General features: G+C 43.1%; 1 protein-coding gene across 1 annotated transcript; it reads left to right on the top strand.

Annotated features, from left to right (window-relative positions):
- The first annotated feature begins 227 nt into the window (after window positions 1–227).
- On the top strand, window positions 228–4,670 carry LOC139217277 (uncharacterized). The gene is made up of 5 exons (XM_070848599.1): window positions 228–282; window positions 1,489–1,590; window positions 1,781–1,957; window positions 2,751–2,876; window positions 3,619–4,670. The coding sequence occupies exons 1-5, from the start codon at window positions 234–236 to the stop codon at window positions 3,801–3,803; spliced, it is 639 nt and encodes a 212-aa protein (XP_070704700.1). The 5' UTR covers window positions 228–233; the 3' UTR covers window positions 3,804–4,670.
- Window positions 4,671–26,420: the final 21,750 nt, after the last annotated feature.

Consider the following 26,420-nt stretch of genomic DNA (forward strand, 5'->3'; position numbering starts at 1 on the left):
AGATAAATAGCAGTTTAACTGGTTCCACAGCTGACAGAGTTAACATCAAGTTGTATTCAGGTGCCACCCAGTGATTTTTGCCCATTCCCACTTACTGTAAAGACATTGTTTTCCTTTAACCCACCAGGAAATGTCTTGTCTACCTGTTATAGTTTTTTTCAGCACGGCAGAACTATATATAAGCTGTGGTGTTTCTGCTTCGAAACACAAAACAGCTAACACTTACATCCCACATGAAGCTGCTGCTGGCTGTCTGTCTGACCTGCGCTCTGCTCTACTCAGGTAATTCTGATATGTGTACGATTAAATGACCAGTTTTTAGTTCAAGGCAAAGACAGTGGAGTGGCTGTGGCTTAGAGGTAGAATAGTTTGTTCACCAATTAGAAGATTGGTGGTTAGATCCTTGGTTGCTTGGGCAAGACACTGAACCCCAAATTGCTCCTGAATTGTGCTCTTGATTGGGAATGTGAATGAATGAACAGTCTCCTACAGTTCGACTAGGTTCCGATATAAATGGGTGAATATGAATGTTGTGTTGAAGTGCTTTGAGTGGTGGAAAAAAATAGAAAATGTCTATACAGTACAGTCCATTTACAATTTATTGATCATCAGAAAATGTATCAACATTTTTTAATGTAAATTAATTTGTTTGAATGAAGCAAAATGGCCAAATATTCACTGATTCTGGCTTTTCCACTGTGAGGATCTATTGCCTTTCTATATAAATGTAAATTAATTATCATTGGGATTTGGATGTTTTTGATTGTTTATTCATGATGTCATTAGAACCCACATGAACAATCTGTGCGAAGCAGATGCTGTCACCTCGGGTGTGTCAAGATGTACTAACCAATTTCAGATTTTTTTTAATGAAAGTTTGTTTTCATATATTAAGACTTTGATTTTTCTATGGCAAAAAGATGCTTTTGATGAAGGCCTATTTGCAAGAGTGCTGCTGTAGTTGTTCTGTTGCACTAGTTGTAAACTGCAGCAGGAGAGTCAGTTTTACTCCATGGGGTATGGATAAATACAAGGCTACATTACATGCAATAAATATTATGTACAACAAAACAGTATGATAATCTACACAGGACAATGTACAGTGTTGTGGGATATACAGTAATTGCATATGGAAGAAAAAAACTGTCATCCAGTGCAGTGAAGATAAAGAATAATCGAATATGTAAGAATAGGTATTTGATTATACTGATTTGGATGTAGCATCATCAAATCAACTTTTTGACACTGGCATTGTACAATATTTGTGACGAAAGAGAAAAAAGGTTTTAAATTGATAAATCTGGTCTACAAACAATAATCCTGCAATTTTGGAAGAAAAGTATTAGTATGTATGTATTAGTATGTTATTTTGGTGCACAATATGGAGATATTGTGTTTTGTGTGTCAACTAGGATAAGAATCAGGCTGAATGACTGACAGAAATAAAGCAGAAATTCATTTGATTCTGTAATTTTGTTCACTTTTCAGCTGAGTCGCTGCACTGCCATGTGTGTAACAATGAAATATGTTCCAACTCATCCTCAGTCCTGTGTCCTGCCACAAGTACAGTATGCAGGACTCTCACCTCAGGTAGGTGCCAGTATATCCTGTGCTTTTACATCATCAACTATATTAATGAAATATCAGGGAAACAAAAGAACAGTTTCATCCTGTTGTGATGAGATCCAGTGGGTTTTTGTAATAAAAAGTGAAAGAATCATTTAACAATAAATCTTTCTTTACTTCTGTCTTTCCCATTTTTTTCCTTCCCTCCTGCCAGTGAGGCTAAGTCAATCAGCTCCCAGTGTGACTGTGAACAAAAGCTGTTCATCGCTGCTATCCTGCGCCAGTCCTTTGAACATTGAGACTGAATGGTCTATGAACCGAGGATTTCTAAGAGAAGCCCACAATCAGATTTGTTGCATTACTGACAACTGCAACTTTCCGACACTGGCCAGTAAGATCTACTGTCCTAATCTTAATTCTCTTTATTCATTTATAAGTAGAGTAAGTAAAAATACTTGCCCTACTTAGACTTATTTTCTTTCTCCTGAGACTGATATTAGAAGATTGATACTATTCTGATGTTTGTGAGTTAAATATGGAGCTGAGGTCAGGATGTGGTTAGCCTGGACTGAATGTAAGGGGACACAGTTAGCCAGGCTTTCCAAAGTTCAAACAGAGCCAAGTTGATGTTCACCCCTGATTTCAGTATTAATGCTAATTTAAGCTAAACATGTCTTGACTCTAGTTGTGTGACATGAAATTGATATCAACAGTAATAAGTTATAGTAATAGTAACAGTCTGTTGCTGCTTTAACGTTTGAAGTTTGATTTCGTTCAGTAGCAAACAACATCAAACAATGTGTATATGGCTAACAGCTAAGTTGCTACCCATCTGCAACAGAGTTATTATAGCATGATTATTCGGTGGCTTTTGTAGTCTCTCAGTGATCCTTTAAAGGAGTGGTTTGACATTCTTGGACATACACCTATTCACTGTCTTGCCCGGAGTTATGAGAAGATTGATACCACTCTCATGACTGTATGCTAAACATGAAGCCTCTGTTGCACTGTTGATTCAGTTAGCTTAGCATGAAGACTGGAAACAGAGTAACTGGTCCCTCCAAAGGGAACTGATTAACACACGTCGTATAGTCGACATATCATTCATACAAAAATGTTTAAAAATAATAGTTCACTATTATGTGTTCATGCAAGCCTGTCTCCCTCTGTATTTTCGTCTCCAGTACCTAATATTTTAACGAATGGGAAGCAGTGTCCTTCATGTGCAAGCCCAGCTGACAGCCTGGCAGGGACCTGCAACGTTACACTATCCTGTATGGGAGTCGAGGACAGTTGCTTCAACGGCACCAGTGAGTTTCTGTTGTTTTACTGTGCTGTTTTCTTATTATATATTTTTAGATCAGATGAATACTGGGTTAAGAAATTCAACTCCTTCAGAATACTTAAAGTGGCAATCTTGAAGATTTTCAGTTAAATAAAAAAAAAAAAAATGCAATTATCGCCATGAGTTCTGCTAGGGTACAGAGAATGTATCACTGCATTTATAACAATAAAATATATCTGACATGGTCTGAATTCCCCTCTTCGAAATTTTCAGTAAATCATATCAGAAGAAAGACGAAAATCCAAACCGCATAAATTCAAAGTAAATGCTTAAATGCTACTAATTTTGATGGTATTTACATTTACAACTAGCATTGTGTTAGTGATTAAATTTTGTTTAAATTTAGATATCCAGTTGCTTAATGATGCCTGGTTGTAGTCATGAACTTTTCACGTGTCCAACCCTTCTCTCTCTCTCTCTCTCCTCATATTTAATATCTTTCTCTACACTGTCGACTTCAAGTAAAGGCAGAAATGCTGATAAAATAAAAAGATGAAAAGATTCAAATTATTATGGCAATTATTTTTCACCAATTAATAATGTTACACTTGTATCTGACAGGGCAAAATGCCCCTTGCAGCTGCATGCTAGTTATCAGTAAACAATACATCAATATAGTAAGATAGTTGTTACACCACTTAATGAGAATATGTGTTATAACCCTTCTACACAAAGAAAGAAATATTTCTCGTGTCCCTCCTCTGTAGCAACATCGAACTCCATGGAGGCGTTGCAGCTCGGCTGTGTGTCCGGAAATCTCTGTGGCATTCAAGCTGCCCTGGAAGCTATGCTTGGTGCAGACATCATCAAGATCACCTGTGGAGCACCGTGGAGTGTCAGAATCAGCACTGTGCTGCTGATCTTTGCTCTCACAGCACAAGCACTTGTTTAGATAATGGTCACAGGCACATTCTGAAAATATTTCTGTATCGGTACATAGAGAATTTCATAGAATACACCAATGAAATATGTGAACAAATCATCTAAAACAGCACCCACACACACAGGGAGGCTACAATCATGCACATGCACAACAGACACATTCATACACACAGACACATTCATACACACATGCAGGTTACACAGATAAAGTCACAGACATGTAGGCAGACAATAATTCTTACTCAATGTAGCACATAAAGAAATGAGTACACATACTGACAGGAACATTTGCTGTCTTTCAGACAACTCTTGCTTGGACAGTATGAGTGCAGTATTGAAAAGTGCGTCTATATCTGAGTTGTTCATGACTTTTGGAGCTTAAACCTCTGACATGTTTGAGGGACACATCATGTACAACAAGAACTGCATAGTTAGTTGCCAATGTGTAGCTGAACACGGTAGCTCTTTAAAAATGTGTGATACCTACTGTTGCATAATAAAATGACAACATCATTGTGGGAAATCCTTCTATTACTACATTTTATCTGCACTGTGTTTTGTATTACAGTTCATATCTTGTATAAATGAACTCTCTCTCAAGGACAGAACTCTTAATTCTGGGAACAGATGATTTAGCCTGGCATAACTTGTTTTTCTTAGAATTATGGTGGGTGGTGGTTTGTGTGACAATGTAATAGAGAAGTAGAACATTTAATCTTGTGATTCATGTGTAGGTATACTGGAATGAAATGTTTCAGTAGCTGCCTGAAAGTATAAATACTGTACCCTCTCTTTGGAAGTGGAGCTCCTCACTCACCTGTGACTGTGATTTCTGAATAAAAACTTTACATACTTGAAAAAACTAGTAAAAGACAGACTTTTACTGTAAACTGTGAATCATGTTTATTTACTTTTGTTTTGTTTAATCAAACTTATTTCAAAAGATTTTTTTGCTTATTGGTAATCTGCATACATACAATCTGTATAAGCACACACAATACTGGGTTCTTCAATTCAATTCAATTCAATTCAATTCAATTCAATTCAATTCAATTCAATTCAATTCAATTCAATTCAATTCAAATTCTCATATTCCCAGAGATTCTGGACGTGGAGGTGGAGTTGCAGCAATCTTTAACTCTAGTTTAATAGTCCAACCTAGACCCAAACTCAATTATAACTCCTTTGAAAGTCTTACTCTTAGTATTTCACACCCAACCTGGAAAACTCTAAAACCAGTGTTGGTTGTCACAGTGTACCGCCCTCCTGGTCCGTACTCTGAATTCTTAACTGAGTTTTCAGAGTTTTTATCAGACTTAGTCCTTAGTGTGGACAAAGTGATTATAGTAGGTGACTTTAATATTCATGTTGATAATGATAATGATAGTCTTAGCACTGCCTTTGTCTCACTACTGGACTCAATTGGCTTCTCCCAGAGTGTAAATGAACCAACTCACTGTTTTAACCACACTCTTGACCTTGTTTTGGCTTATGGTGTTGAAATTGAACAGTTAACAGTCTTTCCACATAACTCTATTTTATCAGACCATTACCTGTTAACATTTGATTTCTTCCTACAGGACTATGCTCTATATGACAGAGAGGTCCTCACTAGATCCTTATCTGATAGTACTGTTGCCAAATTTAAGGAGGTGATTCCTTCAGTATTTCAGCCAGTGTGTCCCTGTGCTGTGGATGACCCCCATGCTAATCTTAGCCCCTCCCAAATTGATTATCTGGTCGATAGTGCTGCAGGTTCACTGCGAATGGCACTAGACTCTATTGCCCCTCTAAAAAAGAAGAGAATTAAAGAAAAGAGACAAGCTCCCTGGTATAACTCCCAGACACGTGAGCTTAAGCAACACTCACGAAGGCTAGAAAGGACATGGCGGGCTACCAAAGTGGAAGAATCCCGTTTAATCTGGCAAGATAGTCTTAAAACCTATAGAAAGGCCCTCTGTAATGCCAGAGCCGCCTACTACTCCTCATTAATAGAAGAAAATAAAACCAACCCTAGATTCCTTTTTAGCACAATAGCCAGGCTGACAAGGAGCCAGAACTCTATTGATCCTTGTGTTCCTTTAGAGCTCAGCAGTAACGACTTCATGAGCTTCTTTAATGATAAAATCCTAACTATTAGGGACAAAATTCAGCACCTCCTGCCCTTAACAGGGTCTGGTCCAACCTCAAACCTAGGAACCATAGAAACAGCTGTTAGACCTGATGTGTACTTGGACTGTTTTTCTCCAATTGATCTTGCTGAATTGACCTCAATAATCTCCTCATCTAGATCGTCAACATGTCTCCTAGACCCCATTCCTACTGGACTCCTTAAAGAGGTCCTGCCCCTAATTAACACGTCCTTACTGGATATGACAAATCAGTCTTTACTAACAGGCTATGTACCGCAGTCCTTTAAAGTAGCAGTAATTAAACCTCTCCTGAAAAAGCCTACTCTTGATTCAGGTGTGTTAGCTAACTATAGACCTATATCCAACCTTCCCTTTCTCTCCAAGATCCTGGAGAAAGTTGTAGCTAATCAGCTGTGTAATTTTTTAAACTCTAATAGCCTATTTGAGGATTTTCAGTCAGGTTTTAGAGCGAACCACAGCACAGAGACAGCACTGGTGAAGGTTACAAACGACCTCCTTATGGCATCAGACAGAGGACTTCTCTCTGTCCTGGTCTTGTTAGACCTGAGTGCCGCTTTCGACACCATCGACCATCACATCCTGTTACAGAGACTGGAACAGTTCATTGGTATAAAAGGAACTGCATTAAGCTGGTTTAAGTCCTATTTATTAGATCGATTTCAGTTTGTACATATTAATAACGAATCCTCTGTCCACACTAAGGTTAGACATGGAGTTCCACAAGGCTCAGTGCTTGGACCAATACTCTTTATCTTATATATGCTTCCTCTTGGTAATATTATCAGGAAGCACTCCATTCATTTCCACTGTTATGCAGATGATACACAATTATATTTATCAATAAAGCCAGATGAACACAATCAGTTGGTTAAACTTCAAATCTGCCTTAAGGACATAAAGTCCTGGATGAGCAGCAACTTTCTGCTGCTAAATTCAGATAAAACTGAAGTTATTTTGCTCGGCCCCAGACACCTCAGAGACAGCTTTTCCACTACCTTAACTGCTCTGGACGGCATTAATCTGGCCTCCAGCTCCACTGTGAGGAATCTGGGAGTCTTATTTGATCAGGATTTGTCCTTTAACTCCCACATTAAACAGATTTCTAGAACTGCCTTTTTCCATCTACATAATATTGCCAAAATCAGGCCCATCATATCCACTGATGATGCAGAAAAATTGGTCCATGCATTTGTCACTTCTAGGTTGGACTATTGTAACTCATTATTATCAGGCTGCCCCAATAAGTCGTTAAAGACTCTCCAGTTGGTCCAGAACGCTGCTGCTCGAATTCTGACGAGAACTAAAAGAAGAGACCACATTTCTCCTGTACTGGCTTCTCTTCATTGGCTTCCAGTAAAATCTAGAATAGAGTTTAAAATCCTTCTCCTCACCTACAAGGCTCTTTAGGGTCAGGCCCCATCATGTCTTAAAGATCTTATAGTACCGTACTACCCCACTAGAGCACTGCGCTCCCAGAATGCAGGTCTACTGGTAGTTCCTAAAGTCTCCAAAAGTAGTTCAGGAGGCAGAGCTTTCAGCTATCAGGCTCCTCTCCTGTGGAATCTCCTTCCAGTTTGGGTTCGGGGGGCAGACACCCTCTCTACATTTAAGAGTAGACTAAAAACCTTCCTTTTTGACAAAGCATATATTTAAGGGCTGGATCAGGCCTTAGACCAGCCCCTAGTTATGCTGCTATAGGCTCAGACTGCCGGGGGACTCCTATGGTGCACTGAGCTCCTCTATTCTCTCTCCTCCTCTTCCTCTCCATCGTTATGACTCATGTCAGTCAAATGTCTGCCTTTAACTTGCTATCTTCCCCGGAGCGTTTCTGTGCTTTCTCATCTCTCAGGTTCCTGTGGATCCTGTGGATCCTGGTCCTGGCCCTGGCCCTGCTGATGTGGTTCTCTGGTTCCTGTGGGTCCTGGTCCCGGTCCCGCTGATGTGGTTCTCTGGTTCCTGTGGATCCTGGTCCTGGTTCTGCTGATGTGGTTCCCTGGTTCCTATGGATCCTGGTCCTGGCCCCGCTGATGTGGTTCTCCACCAGCCAATGGATGTGCGTCTGTCCTAGGCTACAGCCTGTCCGTCCTTGGGAGCTGGATCTCTCCTTCACTGTGGTGCTCCCGGAGGTTTCTCTTTTCCCACTGGGTTTTTTGAGTTTTTCCTTCCCGAAGAAGGAGGGTCATAAAGGGCAGGTGATGCCTCGGACTGATCCATCGGACTGATCCACTGGCCTCATCGACTGCTGGACTCTTTATTAGATTGTTTGTTCGCTTACACTTGTTTATTTCAGTGAACTTTGTAAAGCACTATGAGACACTCTGTTGTGATATTGGGCTATACAAATAAAATTGAATTGAATTGAATTGAACATACAGGATTTATTGAACAGAGGCTGGATCCAGAAATCCTGTTCTTCGTACTCCTCATCTGTAGTATGTGTCAGGAAGAAAGATGGAAGTCTTTGCTTGTGCATAGACTACAGACTGTTAAATGGAAAGACCCTGCCTGACCGTCATCCAATTCCAAGGATACAAGAGATCTTGGAAAACCTGGGAGGCAACTCCTGGTTCACGGTGCTGGACCAGGGGAAGGCTTATCACCAGGGTTTCATGAGTGTGAGAAGCAGACCCTGTACTGCATTTATAACACCCTGGGGACTTTATGAATGGGTCAGAATCCCCTTCAGACTCACCAATGCACCAGCAGCCTTTCAGCGCTACATGGAGGGATGTCTGGGGGATCTCAGGGATGAAGTTTCTGTCCCATACTTGGATGATGTGCTGGTGTTCAGCCACAGTTTTGAACAACACATTCAAAATGTAAGGCAGGTACTGCAGCGCCAAAAACAGTGTGGAATCAAGTTAAGACCCAAGAAATGTGACTTCTTCAAACAGGAGGTATGCTATGTGGGCAGAGTGATCTCTGAAGATGGATACAGAATGAACCCCAAGGAAGTGGAAGCAGTACAAGCCCTCAGACATGAGACGCCTTCAACTGTTCGAGAGGTGAGAAAGTTGATGGGTTTCCTCAGCTACTACAGATCCTATATACCAGACTTTTCCCAAACAGCCAAACCTCTGTATGAGCTGTTAGCGAAGCCAAAGTCAGGACAAAAGTACATCCCAAAGAAAAAAGGGGCTGGCTGTCAATCTGCTCAGCTTCCACCATCCCACCCAGTTCAGTGGACAGAAATGCACCAAGAAATACTGAACAAAATAGTGAATCAGCTGATCAACCCACCTGTCATGGCATATCCAGATCTGGAGAAGCCCTTCATATTGCATGTGGATGCCTCAGAGGAGGGCCTTGGTGCAGTTTTGTACCAGTGACAAGATGGAGCACTTCGAGTGATAGCTTACGGGTCCAGAACATTGACAGCGGCAGAAAAGAACTACAAGCTGCATTCTGGCAAGTTGGAATTTCTTGCACTAAAATGGGCCATAACAGAGCAATTTCGTGATTATCTGTTTCATGCACCTCATTTTATGGTGTACAGTGACAATAATCCACTAACATACGTCACCAAATCAGCGAAACTCAATGCCACAGGACACCGCTGGGTGGCTGAGTTGGCAGATTATAGGTTCACTCTTAAGTACAGGCCTGGATCAGCAAATCGAGATGCAGATTTCTTATCTCGGAGACCAAAGCCAATTGAGGAAATCATGTGGGAATGCACAGGAGGAGTGCCAGCAGGAGGTCATTGAATCACTTGGGAAAGCCTTGGAGAGGGAGAAAACAGAAGAAGTCAATTGGATCTCCGCTGTTACCTGTAACACAGACACACTGTCAGAAGGAAACAATATCTCTGAACCAATACAGTGTCTGGCAGTGGAGGACATCAGAGCAGCACAAAATGCAGACCCAGTCATAAGTAGAGTTTTGGTCCTGAAGAGAACACACGCTCATTTAAAACATAGACACAAACTGGCAGAGAGTGAGACTGTCAGACGGCTTCTCAGAGAGTGGCCCCGTCTGCAGATCGATGGAGATGGAATCCTCAGAAGAGAGACAGTTTCCAGAACACAGTTGGTCATTCCTGAGTCCCTGAAGCCTGTCATCTACAAACATCTGCACGAGGAGATGGGACACTTAGGAGCAGACCGCATGGTTGCTCTTGCCCGGGAACGCTTTTTCTGGCCGAAGATGAGGCAGGAAATGGAGCACTATGTTACTCAAGTGTGTTGCTGTCTGAAAAGAAAAAAACCAAACAGGGTGGCCAGGACACCGATCCAGAGCATTGAGACTTCTGCACCGTTTGAGATGATCTCAATTGATTACTTGCATTTGGAGAAAAGTAAGGGAGGTGAAGAATACATACTTGTAGTCGTGGATCATTTTACCAAGTATGCACAGGCATATGCAACAAGGGACAAATCTGGGAAGACTGCAGCCAGAAAGCTCTTTGATGACTTTATTATGCGCTTTGGTTTCCCATCCAAGATACACCACGACCAGGGAAAGGAGTTTGAAAACAATCTTTTTCACAAGCTCCAAGGTTACTGTGGTATTCACCATTCCCGCACCTCTCCATACCATCCCCAAGGCAATCCAACAGAACGCTTCAACAGGACTCTGCTGGGTATGCTGCGCACCCTCAAGGAAACTCAGAAATCCAACTGGAAAGAGCACTTGAATAAAGTGGTTCATGCCTACAACTCGACTGTGCACGAATTACAGGGTTTTCTCCATTCTTCCTACTCTTTGGTCGTGAGCCAACCCTACCAGTGGATCTACTGTTCCCTAGGAAGGATAAAGGGGAGCACCAGTCACACAAAAGCTACGCAGAGAAGTGGAGAGAAGCGATGCAAGAAGCATATGCTATTGCGATGGAAAATATGAAAAGATGTGCAAAAAGAGGGCAGAGAACCTACAATCAGCGAGCATGGAGCTCCACTCCTAGTAAGGTGACCACGTCCTAGTAAGGAACCTGACGCCCAGAGGTGGCCCTGGGAAGCTACGCAGCTACTGGGAGGACATGACTTATGTCGTCAAAGGAAGGAGAGGCCCAGAGAGCCCGGTGTATGTGGTTGAACCTTTACAAGGAACAGCAAGAAAAAGAGTGTTACACCGTAACCTGCTCCTGCCATGTCCTTACCTGGTTGAAAAGCCAGAGGTCAGCGACCCCAACAGAACAGTGAAAAGAACTCCAAAAGCCAGATGTGACACTCCGGTGAACTCAGACAGTTCCAGTGAGGAGGACTATCAGGTGTGGACAGCAGTGAGGACGGCTGACCTTCCTCTCAATGCAGCAGCGGATGAATTCTGTCCTGGTATGGGTAGACTGAGAGACGGACCTGCAGAGGCAGTCATTCCTGAGGAGAGCTCAGGGGAGGAGCGAGTGCAGGGGACACAGTGTAGTGAGGAACAGGCTAACGCTCTTGTTGTTGAACCGGAGAACGAGGACAGTTTTGCTGAATCTGAGAATGAGGAGAGGGAACCAGAAGCATGGAGGGAGAGGCTGATGAGAGCCAGACAACCCAGGCGCATCTACACATACGACCAGCTTGGCCAACCAACCTTGAAGCTGTGAAGGACCTGCAGTGTCGGTGTGAAGAAGCCCTTGAGGACCAGCCATGACCCCTCTACTAGATCATCATTCATGTATCCCTTTCATAATGATGAGTAGGAGGACATAAATGTGCAGTATAATAAGTTAGTTTAACTGGCTAGTTAATGTTTTGGCCATAGTCTAATAAATATTACAGTTCATCGTAATGTGAAAACTTTTACTAGTAAGGAAAACACGTTACTGTTAATATATACATAGGCAATCTGAGCATTTATTTGAGTAAAAATAAGCACAGAGATGGATTACTATCTAAGTACTTGGTTTAAACTAAGACAGTAGTAAGTACACTTATTTAGATAAAATGCATGGCACAGAGACGTGGAAACATAATGTTGGGTGTATACGGTAGTTTCCTTGTCCCTTTGTGAAGATTGGGGGGCCCACCAATACTTCTATGGACTGTTCACCCTTCTATACTGATGGACTATGGACATCTAGTCCTGTATTACTGCCATGAGAGTTCATGAAAAAGAGGAAAAAACAGAGACACTGAGAAGAGATAGCACAGCCTGACCCTGTAATATGTAATGTGTGTTAAGATACTTACCTGTTTATTCGCTACCAACCAAGTGTTCTATTGTTGATACCTTATTGTATCATTGTTGTTAATTATTATTGTCATAATAGAGAAAAGAAAATGTTAGGCAACATTTTTTTTTTAGTGGGGGAGGGTGTTGCGACCTAGAAATATCCAGCATAGTACATTTGAAAATGTTGTACATAAGGCATCTCTAGCGGAACACATTTTGATTTTGTTTATTGTCCAGCTTTAATTCATTGTTTATACAGACGAAGAGTGTGATAAGCAGTGAGCGACCAATGTCATTAGGGGGCGCCACCTTTTGTTTTTTTGTCTTCTTCTCTGTAAAAAAGAAAAACGGTTGCGTGTGAGTGTTGCCACGTGAGACCGGACTGCTATGAGAGAAAATAGAGAAAAAATATGCAGAACCGGGAAGAATAAAGTTGACAAACAGAAGACTGAGTCCTGTCGTCTTAAGGGTGCAACACATGCGCTGTACATGCGGGCCAGCTCTAGTAGTCATTTGGTATTGCCTCGCAGGCCAAATATAATTACTCTGCGGGCCATATTTGGCCCGTGGGCCAGAGTTTGACACCTATGCCTTAGGGGTTCTATCCAAAACCTTTCAACCATCAAAGGGTGCTAACAAGGGAATTCTAAACCTTTTTATATTCAAAGTATTTCTGGAACCCTCTTGTCTTCTGACAAGAACAAAATATAATATATATTTTGTTCAAGAGGCAAAGAAAAATTCCAATTCCATTGAATATTGTTATTGTTGATATGTTCTACATGACATTCAAATAATGAGTAAAGAAATGGCTAAGGAGGGGAAACTGTCTGAGGATAAGCCAGCAGAACAGGAGAGGCTGTGTGGGTCCTGGAGGAACAGGTCGAAAGTGTGCATAGGACCAGTTGAATTACCTCATAGATAGGACACAAGTCAAGCACATCAGGCAGGTAAATTCATGTTATCTCAGCAATGGTGACAGAGCAGAAAAAAAGACAGTGGCATTGTGCCATGGTACACTTACAATACCAGATGAATCATAAGTCATCTACAAACAACAAAGTAATGAAGAGCCACTCTTCGTAATCAACTAACCCTTTTTTGCCAACGGTGTGTAATGTGTTGGCAGAAATCCAGTATGAAGCACACAACAAAAATGTTATATTCCATAAAAATGGCACTACAATTTCTACAAATAAGATATAAGATTTTGTTGTTAGATTTAGTTTCAATCTAGCTTCTAATATCAAGTGGTTAGTTGTCCCGTAGTTTGGGAAGTTAGGGTTGGTTTGTGTATATGCTGTTAGGCCCTCCCTCTAGCACCACCAGCAAGCCTAGCAGGACATCTGCTTATTTAGAAGAATTCCTTTATTGTCATTGTGCAAGAAGCACAACGAAATTTAAATACAGCAGCTCTCATGGACAGTGCAAGACACACTGTGGTGGCTACTGATCCAGGGTGCCAGTCAGAGACTTGCTCTGATAAAAACGTATTTTCACATTTACCACGTACAACATTTGCATGTTGTCAATGAACTGCTGCATGATTCCCTGGAAAAAGACTGAGTCAACAATCCACTTCTGGAGCTGGCTGTGGAGAATGACCACATGAGGCATGATATGATGGAACAGTTCCAGGAAGAAGCTGAAATTGTCATCCTCCAGTAGCCTCACAAATCCTCCTGCTTCTCACACAATGGTAGGATCAAACTCGCTCTATGATCGTTTTAAAACACTTGAGGAAGTCATCTTTGTGTTCAAACACTCTTGGGAGTCTGTATTCCACCACTCTATCGAGCACACTGGTTCTCTTGCGAGATCTTGAAAAAAAGAAATCCAGTGAGGTAAGAGAAGAACTGACTAACTAATGTGAGATGTCGCCTGCTGCACTCTGGTGGTGGTGCTCCCCACCAGAGTCTGCTGTTTGAGGGAGGCAGTGTTGTAATCCCATGGCATAGCATGCATGTTTTTTTTCACTTGTTTTTTTGGTTGATCTCAGAGTGGAGCTGGAAAGCCAAATCTGTCTGTTACCGTGGCGTAGATCCTGTGCTTGCTCTATGTCACACTTTTTTAGAATGACCATTTAATCCTCTAGACTTTTATTTTGAATTTGCGACATTTTACTTCTGCTTCCAGTCTACTCACTGGGAAAAAGCAAAACTGGATGGTTGTTTTTGGTTTGGAGACAAAAAAAAACCCATGTGACTTCCGTTTTTTAATTTTAGACCTCTCGTTCTTCAATCAACAAAGACTAATGACAAAAGGAATTGGCAAAAAGAAGATTCTGACACAAAAAATTGTTTTTCCATTTTGTTTTTGAAACAAAACACAGATTTATGGAATGAGAGTTTCACACACAGGATATTTATAGCACATAGTGCGTGGGGTCAATCATGATCACTTATATCAAAACAGCTTATCATGTGAGTACAGCTGGGGTAGGAATGAGGTAGTTACATACAGTTGTATCACATGAAGAAGGCACAACTACTAACAAGACACAACTGAACATTGTAAGACTAGATTGTAAGATTAATTTACGGAGATTCAAAATGTGTCGTCATTAACAGTTGTAGTGAAAAGTGCAAGGCTGTCTTTGTGGAACACAGGCATTCCTGACAGTAAAGCTAAGAAAGAGGCAATTGCTCATGTTTGTGTTCTCTCTTTGCAGCATTTGGATTTCTAGTGTTTCCTTTGCAGATCCTTTATCACTACTTAGTCACCTGGCTTGAGGCTGTGGAGGGTTTTTGAAGCTGGTGATGGGAGGGCAGTTTTGGACTAGCTCCACAGCTACCTCCACAGCTCCACATGGTCAAGCCCATGTGTCAACACAGTCTTCTCCTCTGCTGTGAGGGAAGATGGAACATGGAGACAGGGAGCGCAACAAGCAAGCAAGCATTCCGAGAAGTCGCCTTTGCAGTTGATTCTGCATTTACAAACTGCAATTGCTTTTGGTAGTAGAATAGCATCAAGGAGTGCTCCAACAGCCTGAGGATTCAAGAATGGTTATCCATCAGATTTAAAATAAAACTTGCTATACTTCCACAGTGCATCAAAATCATGGACATGGAAAGCGTAACTGGAGTCAGTGTAAATAGTGACAGACTTCCACTTGGCCAGCTTACATGCCTCAGTAAGGGCAATCAGTTCAGGAGCCTGTGTGTTATGATCCTGCTCTCTCTCCCTCTTGTGTGTTTTGTCTCTCTCCCTCTTGTGTGTTTTGTCTCCCCCTGTCTGTCGTCGGAGTGGAGTCAGGAGGGTTACTCCCGGTCATCTATCCACACACCTGCAATAATCACACACCTGTTCCTCATCAGCAATCCAGCCACCTACTCCTCCCCAGTCTTTATTAGCCCAGTTCACCCTCTCCCTCACTGCCAGAATATCCGTTTCCCTTGTGGTTACCTACGGCTCCTTAACCTCCTGTTGTCCTCGGGTCAAAATGACCCGCCACTGTGTTAAAAACCAAAAAAAATTCCCCTAAACGATATTTTTTCAACTTGAAATTTGGGGGTCGGGTCAAAATGACCCGACAGTCAAATTGAGTTGAAATCACAGTCACAGAGTTAGTTACACACCACAGAATGTGAGAAGGTTTTAGTTCTGTCTCAGATCAATCAGTAGCAGACCTAAACAAGACAAGACAGGTGGTCTTCTTGCAGACTGCACTGCCTTTGATCTGACCCAAATGTAACAATATTGCCCCTTTGTCTGTGGATTCCCAGAGGCTATAAAGGTGCTGCAGATGACAGTACCCCGAATTATCTCTGTGCTGAAGCCATGAGTGCGCGTCATAACGTCGAACAGGCTCTAGAGCTGATTTTTTCAGATGTCCAGCAAGACAACTCTGATTCAGAAGAGGAAGTGGAGGATGTATCAGAAGAAGAAGATGGGGAGGAATACCCTATAATACCCACAATCTTAGCATGTGTATACAGTCATGTGACTGCAGCTAGTCTATGGGATGCAGAGAGTGGAAGACCAATTTTCTGAGCCACAATGCCACTCAAACTCTTTCACACCTACTCAAGACTGCTACGATTTGATAACCGGGAGTCAAGACAACAAGAAACAATAATACAATTGACAGTGTCATAGCAATGAGTGGTGTCTTGAATAAATGCAATCTTTCTGCCAGGTGAAGAGGGAAAACTCAGGTATTCACACAATTTGTGGTGAATGACAAGTTGTTTCTTCAAGCAAAATAAGATTTGGTGTTTCAAATTCAATTAAGTTGCTTATATTGGGGGTTTAACGAAGATGGGTCATTTTGACCCGGAGGACACGGGGTGTATACAGAATATGAGGACAACAGGAGGGTTAAATTGTGATTTCCTAGCGTTAGCCTTTGTGCTTCTTTCCCTCGTCCTGGTCCTGTCTCCCTCTCCGGTTGTTTCCCCAGGTCTCCAGCCCGTTCCCTCCTGGTCTCCCCTCCAGCCCTGTCTCCCTCGTCTCAGCCTGCTTCCTCCTGGTCTCCCCGACGGCCCTGTCTCCCTCGTCTCAGCCTGCTTCCTCCTGGTCTCCCCGACGGCCCTGTCTCCCTCGTCTCAGCCTGCTTCCTCCTGGTCTCCCCTCTGGTCCGGTTCCTTCGTCTCCCCCACGGTTCCGTCCCTCACTCCACCAGCCTGCACCTCCCGGCTTCCACCTCCTGCCCAGTTTACAATAAACGTACCTGTCTTCAACCTCTATCTGTGTCAGTCTGCATTGTGGGTCCAGCCAGCTCGGTTCTCATAAGAGAATATTCTGGCCAACTATGGATCCCGCAGATCAGACTCCCAGCCCCGCTTTGGATCAGCAAGCCATGGCTCACCAAGGAGTCCTCCTGGGCCACCATGACTCCATGATTCGGACTTTGTTCGAGTCCAACCAGGCTATTTCCCAGCAACTGTCCACATTAGCCTCTCAGTTCTCCACCCTTCTCTCCCTACAGTCTCCTGCCGCCCCGCCTTCCCCCCCGGAAAGCTCCAGTCCCGAGACTGCCCCGCCACTGCAGGATATTGGCGCTTCTCCACCTGAGCCTTTCTCCGGACAGAGTCACCAGTGTCGGGGTTTCCTCTTCCAGTGCGAGATGGTGTTCAAACTCAAGCCAGCATCTTTTTCCTCTGACACGGCCAAGATCCACTACATCCACGGACTGTTAAGAGGTAAAGCACTGGTCTGGGCAGAGGCGAGGTTTGACCGTGGTTCACTTGTGGTTCACCCATCTCCCTCAACTTTCCGACGCCCTGGCGCCTGCTGCTCCTATGCCTGCGATGCTCATTCCACGAGCTACTGAGGAGCCTATGCAGTTGGGAGGGACCAGGCTAACCATGGAGGAACGCCGCAGGCGCTTGAGTTCTGGTGAGTGCCTTTACTGCGGTCAACTCGGACATTTCCGCTCTTTGTGCTGAGTTCGGCCAAAAGACCGGGCCCGCCAGTAAATATGGGCGTACTGGCGGGCCTTGCTGCATTCACCGGGTCCGGCCCTTCCAGGTTTCAAATCCCGGCTACTCTCTGCGCCCAATCACGGAATCTTTCCCTAGCAGCGTTGGTGGACTCAGGAACTGAGGAGAATTTTTTGGATATTCAAGTGGCGAAACAGGCTGGTTTTGCCACAGAGGCTCTAGAATGTCCCCAGAACACCCAAGCCATTGACGGTAGGAGTTTAGGACGAGTCACACAGCGCATGTTGCCCATCACACTGGTGTTATCTGGGAACCATCGGGAAATCATTCAGTTCCTGCTCATTTCCACCCCTAATACACCTGTTATTCTGGGCTACCCATGGTTGTTACGCCACAACCCGCATATGGACTGGGCCCAGGGAAAGATATTAAATTGGAGCTTACAGTGTCATGAGTCTTGTCTGCAATCTGCTCTCCCACCAGTAGATGGGGTGCCTGTCTCATTTCCATCCTCTCCTGACGTGCCTGACCTATCCGGTGTGCCTGAGGACTACCTGGATCTCGTGGAGGCCTTCAGTAAAAGTAAGGCGCTTTCTCTGCCACCTCACCGTCCATATGACTGTTCTATTGACTTGGTTCCTGGCGCAGCATTTCCTTCCAGCCGCCTATATAATCTGTCTCGACCCGAGCAGAAGGCCATGGAGAAATACATTAATGAATCTCTGGCTGCTGGAATAATTCGCCCCTCCACATCTCCTCTCGGGGCAGGCTTTTTCTTCGTGGACAAGAGGGATTCGTCTCTGCGTCCCTGCATCGATTTCAGGGGGTTGAATGACATTACCGTCAAGAACAAATACCCTCTTCCCCTCATTGACTCGGCTTTCACCCCACTACAGGGCGCTACCATCTTCACCAAACTGGATCTTCGTAACGCCTACCACTTGGTGCGAATACGGGAGGGCGACGAGTGGAAGACGGCGTTCAATACCTTGTTATGCCCTTTGGATTGACTAATGCCCCCGCTGTTTTTCAAGCTCTGATCAATGATGTGCTGAGGGATTTCCTCAACCGGTTTGTGTTTGTCTATCTCGATGACATTCTTATTTTTTCCCAGACGCTCCAGGAACATCGGGAACATGTCTGGTTCTCCAGAGACTACTGGAGAACAAGCTCTATGTGAAAGCCGAGAAATGTTCGTTCCATGCCCCCCAGGTGACCTTCCTCAGTTTCATCAGAGAGTGGTCAGGTGAGAGCAGACCCTGGAAAGGTTAAGGCAGTGGCAGACTGGCCTACGCCCACTAACCGCAAGCAGCTACAGAGGTTTTTGGGGTTTGCTAACTTCTACAGGAGATTTATCAGGAATTTCAGTCTGGTGGTTGCACCTCTAACCTCACTCACCTCTCCTTCTCGCCAGTTTTCATGGACCCCTGAGGCGGATTCCGCTTTCACCTGACTAAAATCCCTGTTCAGTTCAGCTCCCATCCTGACTCAACCAGATCCAGCCCAGCAGTTTGTGGTGGAGGTAGACGCCTCGGACTCGCCTCCGGAGAACATCCTTCCAGCCTCCCAGGTTATTGCCGCCATCACCTGGGACATTGAGACCACGGTCCGTCAAGCCCAGATCCAGCAGCTGGATCCTGGTGGAGGTCCTCCTGACCGATTGTTTGTCCCAGATGCCGTCCGTTCCCAGGTTCTGCTTTGGGTCCATGCGTCCAAATTCGCCTGCCATCCAGGGGTTAAGAGGATGTTATCCCTGGCTAAGAGACACTTCTGGTGGCCCACCATGGACCACGACACCAGGGAGTATGTTTTCGCCTGCACCGTCTGCGCTAGAGGGAAGAACACCCATACCCAGCCCATTCCCTGTCCCGGGCCGGCCCTGGTCCCACATCGCCCTAGATTTGTATGGCGTATTTCAATACCAGGGAAGCACCGAGACAGTGGGGAGAGAAGCTCGCTTCAATGTGAAACTCTTTGTCCTTGTCTCGACAGGGCAGACAGGGGCAGATCAGAGTTTCTCCTTCATGTGGCGTAAGGGCTGGTCTCTGGGTTCTCTTCACTCAAAATGCTTGTCTTTGTGAAGGAGCTCCAAGGAGCCTCTGTGTAGTCCTCAGTGAATTGATTTTAGTACTTGCAAATACCCAGGAAGCATTTGAGTTCCAACACTGCTATCAGAGCTTTGATGTCTTGAATGGATTGAATCCTACCAGCCTGCCGTTGATGCCAGCCACACCCACTGTACTCAAACTTAGCGGTGATTGCCAGCTTGACTGCTGTGGAACAGAGCTGGTTGAGCTGGCCTGTTCTTCGAAAGGTTCGACTTCTCATGAGGATGTCATCCACATAGATGAGGTTCAATTCAATTCAATTTATTTTGTATAGCCCAATATCACAACAGAGTTGTCTCACAGTGCTTTACAAAGTTCACTGAAATAAACAAGAAGTGTAAGCGAACAAACAATCTAATAAAGCAGTCGATGAGGCCAATGGATCAGTCCGATGGATCAGTCTGAGGCATCACCTACCCTTTATGACCCTCCTTCTTCGGGAAGGAAAAACTCAAAAAACCCAGTGGGAAACGTGAAACCTCCGGGAGCACCACAGTGAAGGAGAGATCCAGCTCCCAAGGACGGACAGGCTACAGCCTTGGACAAATGCACATCCATTGGCTGATGGAGAACCACATCAGTGGGACCAGGACCAGGATCCATAGGAACCAGGGAACCACATCAGCAGAACCAGGACCAGGATCCATAGGAACCAGAGAACCACATCAGCGGGACCGGGACCAGGACCCACAGGAATCAGAGAACCACATCAGCAGGGCCAGGACCAGGATCCACAGGAACCTGAGAGATGAGAAAGCACAGAAAGGCTCCAGGGAAGATAGCAAGTTAGAGGCAGACATTTGGCTGACATGAGACATAATGATGGAGAGGAAGAGGAGGAGAGAGAATAGAGGAGCTTAGTGCACCATTGGAGTCCCCCGGCAGTCTAAGCCTATAGCAGCATAACTAGGGGCTGGTCTAAGGCCTGAGCCAGCCCTTAAAAATTGTCAAAAAGGAAGGTTTTTAGTCTACTCTTAAATGTAGAGAGGGTGTCTGCCCCCCGAATCCAAACTGGAAGGAGGTTCCACAGGAGAGGAGCCTGATAGCTGAAGGCTCTGCCACCTGCACTACTTTTGGAGACTTTGGGAACCACCAGTAGGCCTGCAGTCTGGGAGCGCAGTGCTCTAGTGGGGTAGTAGGGTACTATGAGCTCTTTAAGATATGATGGAGCCTGACCCTTAAGAGCCTTGTAAGTAAGGAGAAGGATTTTAAACTCTATTCTAGATTTTACTGGAAGCCAATGAAGAGAAGCCAGTACAGGAGAAATATGATCTCTTCTTTTAGTTCTTGTCAGAACATGAGCAGCAGCGTTCTGGACCAGCTGGAGAGTCTTTAATGACTTATTGGGGCAGCCTGATAATAATGAGTTACAATAGTCCAACCTAGAAGTGACAAATGCATGTATTAATTTTTCTGCATCATCTGTGGATATGATGGGCCTGATTTTAGCAATATTACGTAGATGGAAAAAGGCAGTTCTAGAAATCTGTTTAATGTGGGAGTTAAAGGACAAATCCTGATCAAATAAGACTCCCAGATTCCTCACAGTGGAGCTGGAGGCCAGATTAATGCCGTCCAGAGCAGTTATGGTAGTAGAAAAGCTGTCTCTGAGGTGTCTGGGACCAAGCAAAATAACTTAGCAGCAGAAAGTTGCTGCTCATCCAGGACTTTATGTCCTTAAGGCAGATTTGAAGTTAAGCCAACTGATTGGGTTCATCTGGCTTTATTGATAAATATAATTGTGTATCATCTGCATAACAGTGGAAGTTAATGGAGTGCTTCCTGATAATATTACTCAGAGGAAACATATACAAGATAAAGAGTATTGGTCCAAGCACTGAGCCTTGTGGAACTCCATGTCTAACCTTAGTGTGGACAGAGGATTCATTGTTAATATGTACAAACTGAAATCGATCTAATAAATAGGACTTGCAGTTCCTTTTATACCAATGAACTGTTCCAGTCTCTGTAACAGGATGTGATGGTCAATGGTGTCGAAAGCAGCACTCAGGTCTAACAAGACCAGGACAGAGAGAAGTCCTCTGTCTGATGCCATAAGGAGATCGTTTGTAACCTTCACCAGTGCTGTCTCTGTGCTATGGTTTGCTCTAAAACCTGACTGAAAATCTTCAAATAGACTATTAGAGTTTAAAAAATTGCACAGCTGATTAGCTACGACTTTCTCCAGGATCTTGGAGAGAAAGGGAAGGTTGGATATAGGTCTATAGTTGGCTAATACACCTGAATCAAGAGTAGGCTTTTTCAGGAGAGGTTTAATTACTGCTACTTTAAAGGACTGTGGTACATAGCCTGTTAGTAAAGACTGATTTGTCAGATCCAGTAAGGACGTGTTAATTAGGGGCAGGACCTCCTTAAGTAGTCCAGTAGGAATGGGGTCTAGGAGACATGTTGGCGATCTAGATGAGGAGATTATTGAGGTCAATTCAGCAAGATCAATTGGAGAAAAACAGTCCAAGTACACATCAGGTGTAACGGCTGTTTCCATGATTCCTAAGTTTGAAGTAGAATCAGACCCTGTTGAATCAGACCCTGTTGAGGGCAGAAGGTGCTGAATTTTGTCCGTTATAGTTAGAATTTTATCATTAAAGAAGCTCATGAAATCGTTACTGCTGAGCTCTAAAGGAACACAAGGATCAATAGAGGTCCGGCTCCTTGTCAGCCTAGCTATTGTGCTAAAAAGGAATCTAGGGTTGCTTTTATTTTCTTCTATTAATGAGGAGTAGTAGGCAGCTCTGGCATTACAGGGGGCCTTTTTATTTTATTTTTTTTTTTTTTAGAGGGGCAATAGAGTCTAGTGTCATTCGCAGTGAACCTGCAGCACTATCGACCAGATAATCAATTAGGGAGGGGCTAAGATTAGCATGGGGGTCATCCACAGCACAGGGACACACTGGCTGAAATACTGAAGGAATCACCTCCTTAAATTTGGCAACAGCACTATCAGATAAGGATCTAGTGAGGACCTCCCTGTCATATAGAGCATAGTCCTGTAGCAAGAAATCAAATGTTAACAGGTAATGGTCTGATAAAATAGAGTTATGTGGAAAGACTGTTAACTGTTCAATTTCAACACCATAAGCCAAAAAGTTCAAGAGTGTGGTTAAAACAGTGAGTTGGTGCATTTACATTCTGGGAGAAGCCAATTGAGTCCAAAAGTGAGACAAAGGCAGTGCTGAGACTATCATTTTCATTATCCACATGAATATTAAAATCACCTACTATAATCACTTTGTCCACACTAAGGACTAAGTCTGATAAAAACTCTGAAAACTCAGTTAAGAATTCAGAGTATGGGCCAGGAGGGCAGAATACTGTGACAACCAACACTGGTTTTAGAGGTGTTGGTAGAAGAACAAGGCTTTCAAAGGAGTTATAATTAAGTTTGGGTCTAGGTTGGACTATTAAACTAGAGTTAAAGATTGCTGCAACTCCACCTCCTTGTCCAGAATCTCGGGGAATGTGAGTATTAGTATGACTGGGAGGAGTGGCCTCATTAAGGCTAACATACTCCTCAGGACGTAGCCAGGTTTCAGTCAGACACAATAAATCAATTTGATGGTCAGATATCAGATCATTTACTAAAACAGCTTTGGATGGCATGGTGAGGTCCCAACAACACCATATAGTTCTTTATCAGAAAGTACAGAGTTGGTTTGGTAACTTGTTTTCAATTAGTGCGTAAAGCATTTCAATATTACTAGGAATGTCTATAGGTGGGCCTTTAGTAGTGTACATACCTGGCCAAGCAACTGACTGAATAACAAATGGTGCTCGTGTATGCAAAGACTGACCATCTTCTTGTTAGATTTTGCTCATTTAATTTCAGGAATGAAACCCAAGTTGCAAAGACATGGAGAGAGAGAGGTAATGTTAAGGGAACAACATTGGATGAGGTCTGGATCATTTTTACCAAACATTTGCATCTCCTGGTATTTACTTACAATGTACTAATCCCTTCAAATAGAAAACACAGTAAGAATACATTTTGCTTTGTAAGCAGTTTGAGGAATAAAGGCTCCCTGAGCACAGAACAAAGTCGTACTCCCTGTATGTATGTGTTGAATCTATAAAAGAAGTGCACATTGCTTCTGGGTCTGAAAAGGGAAGCCAATGTGGAAATGCCTTAAACCTGCATTCTTTCTAATGGTCAACCATGGGGCTTGTTCCAAAAAGAAGTCTGATTGTGTGGAGGTCTATGTAAAAATGAACCTAATCCTCACTTTATTCATAATCTCAGTAAGATTTTTCCTAATGAGTTTGTGATCTCAATAGTTAGTTTCAAGTTTTCTTCAATAGAGCATGATGATTATTTTGTAAATGGTCCCATTTAGAGTAAAATGATAAAGGAGGGCTCAAAAGAGCCTGGACCTCGTCGTAGTTTCTCTTCTTTTGCTCCATTTTTCAAATGATCAAAACACAAATGAAGTGAAGCTTGTGGAAATTAATAAACAAGTTTGCAGCCACACTGGCCCCTTCAGACCCTGCGTCCACTGGAATGGACATGACATATTTATGGGTCTAGACCATAAATATCTGAGATTTCGTCATTTGAATAATGCTTTCTTGCTGATTGGTTTCTGATTATCCAGTCACAATGAAGTTATGACTGGTAATTTGATCTGAGAGAGCTGCAGACATCAGACAAGACAAGCATGGCTCTGAAGCTTGACAGGACGAGGAGTAAGCACCTTTTTTTTCTTATAAATGTGCATTTATGATGATTGTAGCCTAATCAATTTGCACTCAGCATAATTCAAACAATTCAAAGTGATGATATTTTATGTTATTCTGTATATATTTCATAACTGCAAAGTACAGTATTTTTTTAAAGTTCAGTGTCCATTCCAATGGACATCAGGAGTTCGGTGATGTGTGTCAGCAGTGTCAGTGTCACACTATTTAGTGTCACCATGCAAAGTCATGGAATATCTGTGAACATTTCATAGCTAAACTTTGACAGTTTATTTATATATATATATATACATATACATATATATATATACATATACATATATATATATATATATATATATATATATATATATATATATATATATATATATATATATATACATACATATATATATACATATATATATATATATACATATATATATATATATATATATATATATACATATATATATACATATATATATATACATATATATATACATATATATATATATATATATATATATATATATATATATATATATATATATATATATATATATTGAAGTCCAATGGTGGGACAAAAAGCAGGCCCGATTTTTGAATGTGCCCCGTCCAGAGGTGGTCAAGTTGTACAATGAAGCAATGGATATTGCTCCTTCTCACACTGAGGGTGGAGGAGTCTGTTGCTGAAGGTGGGAGTGGTATGGTCTCATGGATGATAGCGTTGCCATCATCCTCCTCTCTTCCACCACCTCCACTGGGTCAAGGGGGCAACCCAGGACAGAGCTGGCCTGTCCTGTAGGGACATGGAGTTTTGTGGACATGACCTGACTTCTCAGTCTGAGTGGAAGTGAGATCAAAACCATGTTTAAGTCCTATTTATTAGATCGATTTCAGCTTGTACATATTACTAATGAATCCTCTGTCCACACTAAGGTTAGACATGGAGTTCCACAAGGTTCAGTGCTTGGACAAATACTCTTTATCTTGTATATGCTTCCTCTGGGTAATATTATCAGGAAGCACTCCATTAATTTCCACTGTTATGCAGATGATACACAATTATATTTATCAATAAAGCCAGATGAACCCAATCAGTTGGCTAAACTTCAAATCTGCCTTAAGGACATAAAGTCCTGGATGAGCAGCAACTTTCTGCTGCTAAATTCAGATAAAACTGAAGTTATTTTGCTTGGCCCCGGACACCTCAGAGACAGCTTTTCTACTAACATAACTGCTCTGGACGGCATTAATCTGGCCTCCAGCTCCACTGTGAGGAATCTGGGAGTCTTATTTGATCAGGATTTGTCAGATTTCTAGAACTGCCTTTTTCCATCTACGTACTATTGCTAAAATCAGGCCCATCATATCCACTGATGATGCAGAAAAATTGGTCCATGCATTTGTCACTTCTAGGTTGGACTATTGTAACTCATTATTATCAGGCTGCCCCAATAAGTCGTTAAAGACTCTCCAGCTGGTCCAGAATGCTGCTGCTCGTGTTCTGACGACAACTAAAAGAAGAGACCACATTTCTCCTGTGCTGGCTTCTCTTCATTGGCTTCCAGTAAAATCTAGAATAGAGTTTAAAATCCTTCTCCTCACCTACAAGGCTCTTAAGGGTCAGGCTCCATCATATCGTAAAGAGCTTATAGTACCTTACTACCCCACTAGAGCACTGCACTCCCAGAATGCAGGCCTACTGGTGGTTCCCAAAGTCTCCAAAAGTAGTGCAGAGCCTTCAGCTATCAGGCTCCTCTCCTGTGGAACCTCCTTCCAGTTTGGGTTCGGGGGACAGACACCCTCTTTACATTTAAGAGTAGACTAAAAACCTTCCTTTTTGATAAGGCTTATATTTAAGGCTGGATCAGGCCTTAGACCAGCCCCTAGTTATGCTGCTATAGGCTCAGACTGCCGGGGGCCGGGGGTGCACTGAGCTCCTCTATTCTCTATCCTCCTCTTCCTCTCCATCGTTATGTCTCATGTCAGCCAAATGTCTGCCTCTAACTTGCTATCTTCCCCGGAGCGTTTCTGTGCTTTCTCATCTCTCAGGTTCCTGTGGATCCTGTGGATCCTGGTCCTGGCCCTGCTGATGTGGTTCTCTGGTTCCTGTGGGTCCTGGTCCTGGCCCCGCTGATGTGGTTCTCCATCAGCCAATGGATGTGCGTCTTTCCAAGGCTAC

This window comes from Pempheris klunzingeri, chromosome 17, assembly GCF_042242105.1.
Source record: "Pempheris klunzingeri isolate RE-2024b chromosome 17, fPemKlu1.hap1, whole genome shotgun sequence".
Taxonomy (NCBI): Eukaryota; Metazoa; Chordata; class Actinopteri; order Acropomatiformes; family Pempheridae; genus Pempheris; species Pempheris klunzingeri.